Raw genomic sequence first — 16,333 nt, 5'->3', positions numbered from 1 at the left:
TTTTATTGTAAAATAATTATATATGTATTTAAAAATTTATAAAAATAGAAAAAAACGAGTTGAACTATCATGAACGATTTATCAATGAAATTATCAATAATTTCAACACATAATAAGAGTAAATGTAATTATTCATATTTATCTGTGTAATATTTTTATTATTTTTATTTTAAACTAAGGATAGTGTTAAAAATAATCAAAATTATGAACAGAGTAATTAATATTGAGTAATCATTGATTAAATTTTTGTTTTATAAGTAAAGTATAAATTAAAAAAAAAATATCACTGCGCTATTAATTAGCAAATACATAGATTTAAGGACTGTTGTGATAATTGGTTATTCACTTGTATTTTAAAGACAATAAAATAATTTTCTCCTCCTGAAAAAATAAATATATGTCCTTTAAATAAATGTTTTGTTGAAATTTTATTGTAAGCATTTAACATTTAAAAATGACAATTTATTACATCACAATGAGAGGCGATAGATGGAATAAAATTTTAAAAATTAAATCAAAAGTGAGCACTTGAAAGTTGACTTATATTAGACATACTATTGAAGCATTGTATTATCGATTGCTGTGTTTTAGCGGCTTCAATGTTAGGCTCTATTAAATTTTTATGAACAAACGCAGAGTGTTCTAATAATAAGGGTAACGCTTGCACGTAATTTCCGTCGTACATAATGTTAATCGCGCTGACACGCTTTTTAGTTGACTTAATCAACTGATCAGATAATTTTTTAATGTCAGCCTTACGCGAGCAGGACACGCGTGTACAGTGTGATTGTTTAACATCGATCTTAGATCCACACAAGCATCGAAATACTGTATCACTTGTAGATAATTTCCAGTCATTCTTACAGGCCTCGCATGTACAAATAAAACTATATTTATCTGATAAAAGTTTCTGACGTGAAAGTAATTCGTCACTTATAAAATGTGGTCCATAGCAATCTAGAATTTCAGATCCTTTTGCGATAAATCTTAACGCACGAACTACAACTTTACCTGAAATTATGTAAAATTAGCAAAAATTTATTTAAAGAATAATTAATTTAAATTTATTTAATTGAATTACCATCTGGATAAGAGTGACGAACAACATTTGGATAGCAGCTATGATTAACAAGACTTACAGTGGTATAAATAGCACCACCAATATTTCGTGGTTCCCATATTTTCGTCCTTTGATCCCGAATATTCTCAACTATTTCATAAGCGTTGCAATTAATCGCTTGCATATGTCGCATTATTGCTACTGCCAGTATTTTTATTTCTTCTTCTTCAATATTTTCCACCCGAGTTTGTTCAAATACATACTGCATACGTTTTGCTAAGTAAACAGCTTTTATTGCACGAGCCAAATTGACCCGTGGGTCGGATTTTTTGCAATGAGTCTCCAGTAAATAAACTGTCTTATAATCCAAAGGATCATACCTACTTATAACTGTTTTATTAAATTTATTATCATTGTCAATTTCTTCTCTGTGGTAATTTAAAAATTCTTTATCCAAAGTATTAGATTCTTTGTTGATTGCTTTGATAACTGTGGTACGATATGCCAATAGAAGATGGGAGCATTGTTGATTTGAATCCAAATTTTCAATGAAAATATCAAAGATTATACATTCGTACTTATGGTAACTATCCCAAGCTTCTTTACGGCATTCTTCTGAACAAAAGGCAACCTAAAATAAAAATAATTTATTAATATTTACAGCTGAAAAAATAAAATATCAATAATGATTTATAGCTACTAGCAACTTTGCAGTCACTATTTGACTGCCGTGACTTGTGAACTATAAATAAATTAAATTTAGCTTTATTAAATAATAGGGCTTCACACGAGACGAGAGTAGGCGAGAGTATCAAAAATCTCGTCTCGGTCTCGTCAATACCGAAAAAATTAAGTCTCGTTACCAGTTGTCTCGTCTCGTCTCGCTTAGTTATAAATATTAAGAATTTTATATTAAGTTTCTTACTAAATACTTGAGTGTTCGACCAATTCTATTATATATACTCCCACAGATTTATACAATAATTGTTCATATTTTTACTACAAAAAATACAGGAAAAAACAAAAAATTCCTCCAGATGTCCAGATAGAGACTAAATTTTCAAAACATCGGTATTTAGTGACAATAAAAGTTGTCCGTTAAGTACTGAATTTATAATGAGATTAGTTTTTATAGTTGTAAATTCTATTTTTTCTTGAAAAATAACGTTAATTATCGCAAATTTGTAACAAACATAATAATTAATATTCTTTTGAAATATTATATCGACAAAACACATTGGCGATTATAATGGAAACTCTTTATATTTAATTGTTTTATATAGGTGTTGAAAAAGGACAAGTCAAATATATGAAAAGTTTACTGTATGTCTGTAGTAAATAAGAGGATCTTCCAGGTAGAAAATTTTGAGCCAAAAAAAATCTTTCAATAGTACACACATCTAACTCTAGCTTGTAGACACATACACAAGAGAGAGTATAAGTGAACCAATTGATCTTTTAAAAGGAATCATTCAAATCTAAAATGTAAAAATCTACAAAAATAAGTAGTTATGATAAGTGATACTGATAAGTAACTATTAGAAGAGAACAAGTTAAAGTAAAAATATGAAAAAATCATACTCGGCTAAAGATACCATGATGTTTTGTATTGACAAACTACGATATAGAATATAAATATTAATACGTATACTTCAAAAATTAGAGTTTCAACTTTGAGTTTTTTTTTTTTTAAAGTTACAAAAAACTTTTTCACAGATGGTCACCAGATTTTATAGTTTGTAAAATTTATTGTTCTCTATGTAGATCTTTTCTGATTTTTCTAATAAAAACTTCATAAAAAAAAATTTACGAGACCAAGAACGAGACTCTCGGGTTGCGCTATATGTGGTCTCGGTATCGCCGAGAATATTTTCAAAAACGTCTCGTCTCGTCTCGTCTCGCTTTTCCGAGACGGGAACGAGACGAGACGAGAAAAATCTCGCTCTCGTGTGAAGCCCTATTAAATAATGACTTTTGTTAAATTGCACTGTACTTTCTTAACTAACGACGTTATTAAAGATATAAGCTCATCCCAATGTTACACTCATCAAGAGCTTTCGTTTGAGTACCCACATGCATTTTGATATATATTTCATATATACATATATACAATATATGTAAATATATGAAAAATTGATGTGGGTACTCAAATGAAAGGTCTCGACGAGTGTAATGTCAGGGTGAACTTATATCTTCAAAAATATCATTAGTTGACAAGATACAAGGTAATTTATTAATTATTGATATTTTTAAAGATGTAAGCTCTTCCTGATGTTACACTTATCAAGAGCTTTCATTTGAGTACCCGCATGCATTTTGATATATTTTTCATATATTCATATATATAAATATATAAAATATATGAAAAATTGATGTTGGTACTCAAATGAAAGGTCTCGATGAGTGTAACATCGGGATGAACTTATATCTTTAAAAATGTCAATAGTTCTCGAGATACAAGGTCATTTCTTAATTATGCATCTAGAGATAGAGAATTTTCGAATGCAGCCTAACTACTTATCATAATAAATTGACTATCGGTGAATATGATAAGAAAACTTGAAAAGGCACAAATTCGAGACCTTTTCAATGACACTAAATTTAACTAAAAAAAAACCGATTTTATCATATGACTATCCTGGACACAAAATTTTTCTTATTCTCTTAATAATATAAATGATACTCACTGTTTGACAATTGGAACAAGGTATCTTCGTTTGTTCCTCCAATGAAAACGACACATGACAGTGCAGACAATTGGTGCAAAGAGCTTGTTTATCAGTACTAAATGCGAACGGTTTGTCAATAATAACGACAGTGCCAGCTTTTATGTTTCTAGTGGCAATCAAATGTCTTCCGCGAACAGAATCATGAGAAAGAGTCACTGCGTCACTGCAACTCAACAATTTTTTACTGCGTTTTCCATCAACTTTAACACTTACCGTCGGATTATTGTTGCAGTCAAATTTATTAATGTTCTTGTAAATTAACTTCAATGCCTGGTGCTTCAAAGCACTGAACAGAGTTTTATAATTATCCAATTCATTTTCTCTAGACATTTGCACACTATTTAGTAATTCAATCGCGTAATCACAGTCTCTACAGCACTTTTCATGCAGCCCAACGCTAAATTCGTGTCTTGCTCGCGACAAAATAATTTCAATAGCCAATAAATTCTCGCTTTCAACAGCAAACAATCCTCGAGTCAGTTGGTTTATTTTGTGAGCAATTGTCTCTCTAGCGGTATCTTTTTTTATCAGATTAATATCACTGAATAAATTACGGGCTTTTTCGTTGTTTTTTCCGACAAACGCTGAACAAATTTTTAACCCAGCCACCTGTTGTTGTTGCATAACCATCTCGATCATCTTGTGTCGGCTCCCAGACTTTGAGTGATTGATAAATTGCTCCATAAAATCTTCATTGTCTTTTATTTTGTAGAGATCGTTGAAAAATATTCCAATATTCATTCTAAAAATCAAACAAATTATTTTTTACTTCAAAAAAGTAATAATTAAAAAATTTAAAAACCTGATAAAATAATTGAGAATATTATTGAGATAATATAAATATAATTTACAAACTTTAAGTGTGTCATGCTGGAAAGCTGGAGCCTACCATCAATAAGGTGGTTTACGATAGATTCTTTGTTGGCACGCACAACTACTCGTTGTCGAGGCAAAACAGAAACTAAAATTAGATGTCGAATCTCTGATGATCGTGTTTGTTGTAGCCCTTGTTGACTTTTAAATGCTAGGTGTATTTCACCGAGGAAAAATAAAAATAATATTTTTTGAGGGGAAAGTATTTTAAGTATTTTAAGCGGAATAAAAAAATTTTAATCAATATATCCATCTGATGGATTATTATAACTTCTTTTACCGTTTAAAGTTTACTTTTAATACTACTGCGGTATATATTTATGATGTAATGCTATAGAAATATTTATAACATTTATGATTTCGAAATTTGCATAGTGGGTGTATGGAGGACACGACCAAGCAATAAAGCGGTCTACAGCTGATCTTACATTCTTGAGATGCATTAAGACCCGAGGTACTGCACGGCTAAATTGCTAGATATTTGCGTATTATGTTGTCATATATATTATTATGTCTACATGTGTAAATCTAGTTATTTTTGTTTTAAATTACATTTACATGAATAAATTGTTGAGAAATATTTACTCTTGATTCCGGAAAGGCCTTTTACAACTTTAATTTTTTTTAATTCAATACCTTGATAAAATTTAATTATTTATTGAAAGTATTGATAATAATTTTAACTATTTTTAACTTAAAAATTATTCTCTGGTTAATTGTAAATTTTTTTACCTTAAATTTTTCTTCTTACGTTATTTAGAAATTATTTTAACACACGATTAAATAATGCGCCGCACTGTAATGTCATTCTGTGCAGAACGCTTGCGCATTTTATTTACATTGTCAGACGCTGTCTAAATGCTAACACGTGTACTGTATATAAATACACTGTATAATATTTGTATACTAATTTAGAAATATAAATTTTTTTTAATTTTATTAAAATATATAATATGGATAAAAATTAAATAGTTATTAATTTTGAGTACATATTTTTATATTTATGTACATAAAAAAGATATTTAAAAAATAACCCGATTGTTTATGTGTAAAATAAAATAATAAATATTATTTTTTAGAGGTTATAGAGGTAAGATAACATTTTTTAAAACAATAATTTTAAACAAGAATGTATATTTTGATGAAAATATTGTATAAATAAGAACATAAATTTTTTGTAGATTAAAAAAAATAAGAGAGTTACTACGATGGCTGGACAACAACAGTCTTTCCTACCGGGTTTCCCGGCACCCCAGCAGCAAGCGATGATTAACCAGTTTGGAGGCGGCCAAATTGCGCCAGAGTTGATGGGCCCGCAGCAAAGAGGTATGTCATCAGGTTTGATGAAAATTAATTTAGTATATATTTAATAATTTTAAAAATTTTATAGCAAAAAAATTGACATGTAGAAATTTTTAAAAATAATTTTTTGGAACAAATTTTTTTTGATAAATAAAATTAAAAAATTTTTAAATGACTGCTAACTTTAATGTCATTCAGGTTTGATAAATCCTCAGCAATTTGGAGCCGGAATGGGTGGAAACGTTGGCCCAAATCCGATGGCCCAGCAAGTTATGACTCAGGAGCGTCAACAATTAGCACAGCAAACTCTTATGCAGCAACAACTCCAGCAGATGCAACAGCAAAAAAGGCAGTTACAACAGCAGCAACAGACAGCTCTGATTTCTCAGAACAATCAGGCTGTTAATCAAGTTCAGACACCTCAACCTTCTGCTCCTCCAATGCAGCCTCAAGTTCCACAACAGCAACAACCACAGCAGCAACCGAGACAGCAAGAATTTTCCCCAGTTGCTATATGCAAAAAGGGCCAAGAGACAGTCCAGAAAATAACCTTAGCAGTACAGGAACTTTATCAAATGCTTAAAAATATTCAACCTCCAACTGGTGACTATTTTTTTTTTCAAAGATTAATTAATTAGTTTATAACTGATTTATAATTCATAATAATTATTTCAATTTTTATTTGAAATTGTGGTACTGATTAAAAATTATTATTATAGGACCTCATCAAGGATACGCTACATCGGTTGAAACCAAAAAATCCGTGATGATAGCTTTAAATAATATTTGTACGCTTTGTACACACTTAAGAAGGATATATAACTTATGTAATGAGAATAGCCACCTCCAGGGTATGGAATACACCCACATTGAAAGTTTAATTCCCTTCAAAGGAGAGTGGGATATGAAATCTGATGAAAAAAAAAACTCCGAAGTCTATCGCCAAGTCTGTGAAGAGCGTAATCAATTAATAGAAGTAAGTAATTTATTTTTTATTATAAACAGTTATGTTTCCTAATTATTCGCAATGAGTAAAAGACTACTTATTAATAATTGTTTAATAATTTCAGCAATTAACTATAAAAAATCGTCACCTGAAGGAAATTATCGATCATATACGATTGATAACATCAGAAATAAATATAATGCTACATATGCGGCGATCTTAGGATAAATTTATTTAATGTATTTATTTAAATAAATTATTTTATAAAAACTAAATATATTTTTTTAATTCATTAACTGAAATAAAAAATATTTTTTAAATTATCCCTAATAGCCACGCTTTGATTAAAAGTAGTTGGATTTCAGCAGTTACAGTTAACTTGACATCAAGTTTGCCGTAAATTTTTACAGTACAACAGTTGTAAACAAATTGACTAAAATCTACAGCCCCAATTTGAATACAAGTTAACACCGAACTTTTGGTTAAATTGTACTACAATTTTACTACAACTTGAATAAAATACTTGTACTGCAAGTCTTGACGTCAAATTGCAGTGTAACTTGTAGACAACTTAAGTAAAAAAGTTTGGTTTGCAACTTTTTTCATCAAGTTGGCTACAAATTTAGGCAGTAGATTGAATAAAAGTTTGAGTTAATTGTTAACAGGCGAGACCATCTTTTTCTCGCTTTGCTCCAACTTGGCGACAACTTGCGGTCAACTTCCGAATTCTGTAACTGTTGGCGCCACTTGGCAACAAGTTTCAGAAAAAAGACCAATCTACGCAAATATGTCGATAAATTTCTTGAGAAACTTATCGTCAAATTTGGTGTGAAAAAGTTTCAGAGCAACTTTGCCGACAACTTGGTGAACATAGTTGACACCAACCGAGGATTACTTTCTAAGAGTTGCCGCCAAATTGGTGACAAGTTGCGGCAGTAAGCCGATTGACAGCAATCAGTTGCGGCCAACTTGGCTATCAGATGGCTATCAGAGATAATTTTGAATACTTTGTTACCAACAAAGGATAACATAAAACAAAAGGAGAGAGTGAACCCTGATAGCCATCTTACCTATATAACTTACTGTCAATCTACGTCCGCAATTTGAAGCAAACTTGACGGAAAGAGTTGGCAAAGCGAGCAATTACCTATTAGTTACCTATAACTTACTCTGCAAATAGACGTCAAAACTTGCTGTACAAGTATTTCCGTCAAATTGTAGTAAAGTTGAAAGGAAATTTAACTACAAGTTTGATTGTTAACTTGTATTCAAGTTGCGGCCGTAGATTTCCGTCAATTTGCTTACAACTGTTGTTGGGTGAAGAATTACCGCTAACTTGATGTATAAATTAACCGTAACTGCTGGAAGTCAACACTTACTGAGAAAGCGCTGGCTATCAGGGAACCTCCCTCTATATCATGTAAAATTTATAGCACGATTGAATAATCTTTACTCCGCCAAGAAAAATAGTCCATGATTCTAGACCGCCTGTAAATGTATTAATAATTTCTTACTCTAGAAGGCGACTGTTGTAATGAATCGAATAGGTGAATGAAAAAAATTTTATTTCTAGAATCGAGATACTTTTTGCTGGAATGTGAAGAAATGAAAAAAAAATCATTTTTCTTCAATTTAAAATTTTTTTGGACTGAAAAAATAAATTGAATTTTTATTTTACGACCATATGACATCCGAGATGAGTACTGGGAGCCATAGGGGCATATAAGAAAATTTATTTTGAGAATTGATATATTTTTGCCTAAAATGAGCAGACATCAATAAAAAGTTTTTTCTCAAAATTAAAAATTTTCTTCGAAAATTCAATTTTTTTTTTCAAGTCCTTTGTCTTGAACTCTCTTGAGTATTTTTACGCAGTCACGTGTTTGCACTGAAGAAATCGGATATGACTTTTATATTTTTGCTTATTTAATATTTTAAATAATAATAATCTTTATAATGATTCAATAAACTTTTATTTATTATAATAATTAATTTTATTTGCAGGCTTGCGATGGTTAATTACTTACGATTAATGACGCTAAGCTTAGGTTTCCTTGAGAAGAACAAAAGTGTAATGATGGAATCGTAATTTGAAACTTTTATCGATGGGGTACTTATTTTTACGATCGATAAAATCGAATGAGAAACTATATTATCTATATATATATATAAGAGATTCCCACCTATATATTGACTCATCACGATATCTCTGGAACCATAAGGCGTAGCGACTTGAAATTTGGTAGGAATATTCCTTTCACCGAGTAGAGGTCAGCTAAGAACGGATTTTACGAAATTCCACCCACAAGGGGGGTTGCGGGGCCGTTAACAATAGAAAATTCCCATTTTTAACCTATAGCTCCTATCGACTTCAAATTTGGTAGGAATCTCCAATATGTGATGTAAAAATGATCTAAAAGCGGATTTTACGACAATCTACTTCCAATATGGATTGCGGGGGTGGACGTTAACAATGAAAATTAAAAATTTCCGACTTCTAGCTCCTACAGACTCCTAATTTTGTATGAATTTTGTGTAAGTGGTGTAAAAATAATTTATGAACGAATTTTACGATATCCCACTCCACAGAGAAATGCGGGGGTGGGTCTTAACAATGAAAATTTTGAATTTTTTAGCTGTTGCTCCTAAAAGCTCAAAATTTGATAAGTATCTGCTATATGCGAGGTAGAAATGATCTAAGAGTGGATTTTATGACAATCTACTCCCAATATGGATTGCGGGGGTGGACGTTAACAATGAAAATTAAAAATTTTCGACTTTTAGCTCCTACAGACTCCTAATTTTGTATGAATTTTGTGTAAGTGATGTAAAAATAATTTACGAACGAATTTTACGATATCCCACTCCACAGAGGAGTGCGGGGGTGGGTCTTAACAATGAAAATTTAAAATTTCCGAGCTGTAGCTCCTATAGGCTCCAAATTTGGTAAGAATCTGCTATATTTGAGGTAGAAATAATCTAAGAGCGTATTTAATGATAACCTACTCCAAATATGGATTTCGGGGGTGGGTGTTAACAATTACAATTTTAAATTTCCGAACTATAGCTCCTACAGACTCCAAATTCGGTGAGAGTCTTCTATGTGTGATGTAGAAGTGATCTAAATGAGGATTTCAATAAATTCTACCTTCAATAGCGATTGCGGGGGTGAGTGTTAGAATTTTCAATTTCAATTTCCAAACTGTAACTTTTATAGACTCTAAATTTGGTAGAAATCTTCCGGTATAATTTTCCTGTCAAGTTCAGCTAAGAATGGATTTTATTAAATTCCTCCCCCAAAGGGGTTTGCGACGGCGTTAACAATGAAAAATTCCCGTTCGTAAACTATAGTTTCTATCAACTCCAAATTTGGTAGGAATCTTCTGTAAGAGATATAAAAATAATCTATAAACGAATTTTACGATATCTCACCCCACAGGGGTTGCGGAGATGGGTATAAACAATGGAAATTTTGAATTTTAAAGTTGTAGCTCTTACAGACTCCAAATTTTGTAGGAACTTTCTGTAAGTGATGGAAAAATAATTTATGAACGAATTCTACGATATTCTACCTCAAAGTGAATTGCGGGGGCGTTAACAATAAAAAATTCCCGTTTGTAAACTACAGCTCCCATATATTCCAAATTGGGTAAGAATTATCTGTAAGAGACGTAGAAATAATATACGAACGAATTTCACGATGGTTCACCTCACAGGGGTTTGTGGGGGTAGTTGTTAACAAATAAAACTTTTATTTTCCAAGCTATAGCTCCTACAGACCCCAAATTTAGTAAGAGTTTTCTACATATAATATAGAAATTATTTAAGAACGGACTTTACAACGAATTACCTCCAATAAGGATCGCGGGGGTGGGTGTTAACAATAAAAAATCTTAATTTCCAAAATATAGCTTCTAAAAACTCTAAATTTGGTAAAAATCTTTTATTTCTTATGTAGAGATCATCTCACAATGAACTTCAATAAAGACTATTTCCGATAGGAATTTCGGGGATGGGTGCTAAAATCTAAAATTTTAATTTCCAAACTGTAACTTCTACAGACTCTAAATTTGGTGAGAATCTTCGTGTATGATGTCAAGTTCAGCTAAGAATGAATTTTCTCGAATTCTAACCCTAGAAGGGATCGCAGGGGTGTTAACAATGAAAATCTCTCATTTCCAAACAAAAGTTTCTATGGACTTGAAGTTTTGTTGAAACCTTTTATTTATAATGTAGAAATTTTCTCGAATAGGATCTTATGAAATTCCTCTCCCATATAAGAGTGTGGGAGTGATAATTGTCAAAAAATTTATACTTTTCAAGTACAGTTCCTACAGATATAGAATTTGATAGAATCTCAAGAGAAACAGGAACTTACGGGAATGGCCTCCAAGGCCAACGGATTTAAATATTTTCCTTTTTTAATAATTATATTTTCTCACAACAATCGTGTCTTTGGCAGCGGCAAAAAAAGTCGTTGTAAGGTTTCCAAAATTTAACTTTACATGTAGCTATTCACTCAACGGACTAAGAATTTTACATACATTTTATTTTTGCTGATCACATAACCCATGAATTGTTCTTATTACCGGATCGCGGGAACGTAACAGATTGAAATGAATGCATTTTCTAAGCACTTGAGATGTGAAAAAGGAATTTGGCTATTTATTCTAAGAGAATTCGTTAAAAACATGTACAAATAAGTTTCTATGAAAAATTGATGTCACGGAGGAAATTTAAATTAACGGCAAAATTCGTCACGCTTTAAGCTAGCCAAATTTCAACTTCACTTATGAGACGCGCAATTACTTTAACTGAAACTTTCAATGATCATTTCAAATTTTTTTCTTCGTTTCAGTCATTATTTATTTTTGGAAAAAAACCACTGGAATGTCATAGTGATTGCACATTAAAATTTACAATGAATATTAGGTAGAATAATCACAGGGATAAAAGGTACGGGCCAATCTGATGAAATTTGAAATCTGTACAAATCTAAACAATACTCCCATTAAATTTCAAGTCTAGATCTCTAAAAATACAATTCTATGAAGTGCCCAGCGGAGCGGGCGGGTAAAAGCTAGTGATCTATATGACACTATAAAAAAACAACAGACACTTGGCAATTTTTTTAATTCGTTTCAGAATTAAATTTTTATAAAAAATCTAGATTATACATAATACTGAAGTATAGTGATAGCTGACAGCTGTCAATTTTTTAAGTAATTATAACAAATCAATTAAAATAATAAAAATTTTTTCAAAATTTTTGTATAATAATTTTTTTCAATAAAAAAATTCTAAAAATTTTTAGCTACCAGCGAATTAAATTTTCGTAAAATCTAAAAAAGATTTTAAAGTCAACAATCACAAGTAATCACATCTTTGCAAATAACAAGGTCTTATTGTAATGAGAAAAAAAAGACTATCATTGTTATTCACAACATAAAACTTATTTACTTTTCATTTTCATTCGAGTATCTATCATTATACGGTAATATATACATACGTATGTGTACATCCGAGTGTAAGTTATATATATCATTTTATTATAAAATAAAAATGAAAAAAAAGTTTTAGCATTTATATATTCGAGAAAAATATAAAAGCACGTCCGACTGCTCTTTCGTTATTTTTTTTATTATAATATTTTTTGTGAATAAAAATATCTTTGTCCTAGTTAAAAATATTATTTTCATGATCCAGATTTATCGGATATCCACAAAAAGTGCTTAGATTTAGAGTTTAAAATCCAAATACATTAATCATGTTGTTGAGAGAACAATATATCAAAGAATTAACAGCAGGCAATTTTACAGTATTTCATGAATGAATCCCAGGGCTCATATCAACATATCAACAGGCGGGCTTTACTACGCAGCCAGTGAGCTAGTGGACTGTTTCATCGATCGGCTGCTGATGCTGACATAGTTGTTGAAATTTAATATATGTATATATATTTAGTAAACGTATATGAGTATGTATCAACATGATGCGCAAGGACTTGGAAAATTATCTACTTCATTATACTTCACATTTTATATTTTATGTTGCAGAAGATAAAAAATAATAATACAATAAGACTTTGAATGAACAACTCTAATGAGGACAGCGTAGCTTACGAGCTTGCAAAAGAATAAATTTTTGCTGTTAATATTAAATTATTATCATTAAAAAAAAATATAATTATTAAAAATTTTCATAAATATGATTTAATTTTTTTTTTCATGAAAATAATTCAATAAAATTATTTCAGGCTAAAGTATGAATAAAAAAATTAGGAAAATGGTTGACCCTAAAGGCCATCCCTGCAACTTCCCGCTAACTCCATACCTAAACGCTTAACATTTCACTTATTTTGTTTTTGAGCTCTTCGAGCTCAAAAGAACAAAATCTGTGTTATTTTGAGTTCTCCGAGCTCAAACAGATAGCTTCTTTATGCATTTGAGCTCTTCGAGCTCAAAAGTCTGATAGAAGTTTGATAAAACACTATTTTTTGAATTTTCAAACCGCAATAACTTTTGAATGAATGAACCGATTGTTACGCGGTTGGTGGCATTCGACGCAGTTTTTGAAACCTCATAATGGATTTTTAAGTTTTAATCGATCGAACGAGGAATTTCGAAGTAATCCCAAAAAAACACTTTTTTTGAAATTTTTCGTTTTCGATAACTCTCGAACGAATCAACCGATTTTGACGGGACTGGTGGCAATCGACGTGGTTTTTCAAACTCAAAAGCGGAATAGTTTTTGGAATTGATCGATGCAACCGTTTAGAAATTATTCCAAAAAAACGATTTTTTGAAAATTTTATTTTTGAGATTTCTCAAAATCTAGCTAACCGAATTGATTCAAATTTTAACGAAATTTAATGGCAATGATACTCTTTGGATCGCCACCTATTTTGATCCGATCGGTCAAGCCGTTCAAAAGTTATAAGAAGTTTACACACACACACACGCGCGCGCGCGTATACATACATACAGCCGCACGGACAGCATCGCGGGAATAGTCAGGAAAGCTTCCTATAAAAAGACCATTCGGTAGCCGAAATGGAAGTAGATTTCTCAAATACAGAAAATTTATTTTTTATAACATAATAATATAATAATATATAATTTAATCCATTCTTAAAAAAAAAATTCAATAATTAATTAAAAAATATTTAGAACTAATTTTGTTCAAAATAAAAATTTGCTGGTTTTGTTACAACAATATCAGCAAGTAGAATTTTAATATCATTATTTAACATTAAATTACAACCACCAAGCCAAAAGAAACGACTGCAAGAGTAAAATTTCATTGAAATGAACCCAGAATAGCTATTTTTTAGTCTAGAAATTCATTTAAATGTGTAAATTGAAGCTTAATTTATCAGTTTTTAGATGCATTTTACAGAATTCAAATATATTGACGCGTCCAAAAGTTATTTGAAGGAAAAGCACACTGAAAAAAAAAATTCTTGACTGGAGTGTAAATTTTCTTGGCTCAAGAAAATATTAAGGAAGGTTGAAAATTTCTTGAATGAAGTCAAAGTTTCTTGAGCCAAGAAAATTTTTTCTTGCTCTAAAATAACTGTCGTTTTCCTTGAAATTTTCTTGGCTCAAGAAATTCGTTTTTTGTGTACGTAAAAATGTGGAATTTTCAAATTTTCAAAATTTTGAAATGCTGTAATTTCTAAACGAATTGTTTGATTCAGCTTAAATTTGAACTCGACCTCCGTAATCGCCTAAACTTTTAAACCATGTGTATTTTCTAACTCAGCTTCAGTTAAGTCGGACCATAGCGAAATTTTTTAAAGGTTGCTTCACGAAGACAAATACGATAGTCGGATTTTTATAAAATCTATTAAAAATGACCACGTTAAGTATGTGTCAAACAACAGTAATATGAGCTACGTGAAGTAGAATTTCTTTAGATTACAAGGGTGAATAAAATGTAGTGACGTCGACAAAAATTATCAAAGGATCTAGCCGTGTAGAAAACACATTTTAAAGTTCCTCCAAGTAAACTCATACCTCATACCTCACAGTTGATACTCATACGTTTTTTACCCTCTTACTTTTAAAGAGGGTAGTAAATATACAGTAGATGGCTGAGGTAGTCTTTTCATAGTTACTTTCACCTATCGTACCCTTAACACAATACAACCCAGCATTAGCATCAGCGAGAAAGAGTCCTTTGACAAGAAGAGATGATTTTAAGCAATACAAGTAAAGCCATATGGCAACGTTGATTCGCTATACCAACAATCCAACGGGTGACGTCAATGGTTACCTTTTCCTTCACCCCTCATACTCAGCGACCTCTTCTCTCCGTCTACCCTCTGGCCTCTACTCAACCCTCCTCAACAACCCCTCAGGTCTCGGAGCTTGACTCTTTCTCGCTTACTCTCATTCTCTTGCTTTCTTCATTCTCTTTTAACTCGCACTTGTGCAGATACTGGTGCTCGCGCCCACGCAAAAACCGGGGCTACTCTGCTGCTATAGAAATCAGGAGATACAAAATTTCCACCAGCTTCTTTCTCTCTCCACTTCTTCCTTTTTGTTTTTTATTATTTATTTCGGGCTATCACATGATCTATATAATGCCTACTAAATTCTCTTTGTTTATTCTGAAAATGTTTCAGTGATTTTCTTTTCTTCATTTATCACGTTTATCCAGCCTAATTTTTTTATGCTAATAAATGAATTAATTATTAAATTAAATTAAATAGATTGTTAAAATATTATAATTTAGACTTGCTAATTGAATTACAATCCATTAGATGATTCGTTTATTTGTCTATATATTATATTATGTAAGTAATTACTATTTATTAATATTGAAATTAAATTAGAAAGTCCATTAAATTATTTTTAGCTATTAAAGTTAAATGATAAATATTCTTTCAGGAATATTAAGAAAAACTAATTTCGAGAGATGTTAATCAAAAAGGATCAATGGAAAAAAGAGGATGAATACAAACTGACGTACATGTATAATGAAAAGAGCAAGTGTGTGTTGTTGTGTTCCACGTGAAGCATAAAATAGAACAAGAATAGGTATTTTCTCCGTTTGATTTACGTGTGTACCTGTATACTACATTGAATTTGGCTTATAAGAACCAAGTGGTGACAACGTGGGCGTTTAAGCTGTGTTACAGTCACGTGGGCGTTCAGTTCACTGTAGTTGTGATATTACTTTTACGTGGTATAAGAACAGAGAAAGGGAGTAAAATATAAAGCCAGCTGATCTTTACAAAACAAGACAAGTAAAACTTTGTATAGATACTGAGTAAAACGATTGAGAGAAACTCAGCTCGGCTTGAATTTTTTGTTTTTACTTTTTAATCAATTTATCTTCCTTTTGCTTCTGAGTTTCCACTTTTCTTCAGTTTCATATTCAAATTTTAAATTATATAAATTCATACATTTTATCCTT

General features: G+C 30.9%; 2 protein-coding genes and 1 long non-coding RNA gene across 4 annotated transcripts; 2 read left to right on the top strand and 1 right to left on the bottom strand.

Moving 5' to 3' along the window:
* Positions 1–254: 254 nt before the first annotated feature.
* On the bottom strand, positions 255–5,492 carry LOC123261665 (SET and MYND domain-containing protein 4-like). The gene is made up of 5 exons (XM_044723376.1): positions 5,395–5,492; positions 4,645–4,813; positions 3,748–4,531; positions 1,082–1,691; positions 255–1,011 (listed from the first exon to the last, which is right to left on the bottom strand). The coding sequence occupies exons 2-5, from the start codon at positions 4,656–4,658 to the stop codon at positions 515–517; spliced, it is 1,905 nt and encodes a 634-aa protein (XP_044579311.1). The 5' UTR covers positions 4,659–4,813; positions 5,395–5,492; the 3' UTR covers positions 255–514.
* A 207-nt stretch (positions 5,493–5,699) lies between these two features.
* LOC123261652 (mediator of RNA polymerase II transcription subunit 30-like) lies at positions 5,700–7,185 on the top strand. 2 transcript variants are annotated; one of them, XM_044723363.1, is made up of 5 exons: positions 5,700–5,752; positions 5,844–5,988; positions 6,163–6,567; positions 6,684–6,940; positions 7,035–7,185. In XM_044723363.1, the coding sequence occupies exons 2-5, from the start codon at positions 5,871–5,873 to the stop codon at positions 7,131–7,133; spliced, it is 879 nt and encodes a 292-aa protein (XP_044579298.1). In that variant the 5' UTR covers positions 5,700–5,752; positions 5,844–5,870; the 3' UTR covers positions 7,134–7,185. The 2 variants fall into 2 exon arrangements, with proteins under 2 accessions (XP_044579298.1, XP_044579291.1); XM_044723356.1 differs by having other exon boundaries at positions 5,844–6,000.
* Positions 7,186–15,629: 8,444 nt separating this feature from the next.
* Positions 15,630–15,983, top strand: LOC123275128. Its single transcript, XR_006511636.1, has 2 exons — positions 15,630–15,710; positions 15,805–15,983. It is a non-coding gene; the product is annotated as an uncharacterized LOC123275128 (long non-coding RNA).
* Positions 15,984–16,333: the final 350 nt, after the last annotated feature.

This window comes from Cotesia glomerata, linkage group LG1 (assembly GCF_020080835.1).
Source record: "Cotesia glomerata isolate CgM1 linkage group LG1, MPM_Cglom_v2.3, whole genome shotgun sequence".
Lineage (NCBI taxonomy): Eukaryota > Metazoa > Arthropoda > Insecta > Hymenoptera > Braconidae > Cotesia > Cotesia glomerata.
Note: the sequence above shows the minus strand (reverse complement) of the source record. Positions and strands in the feature narration are given on the sequence as shown.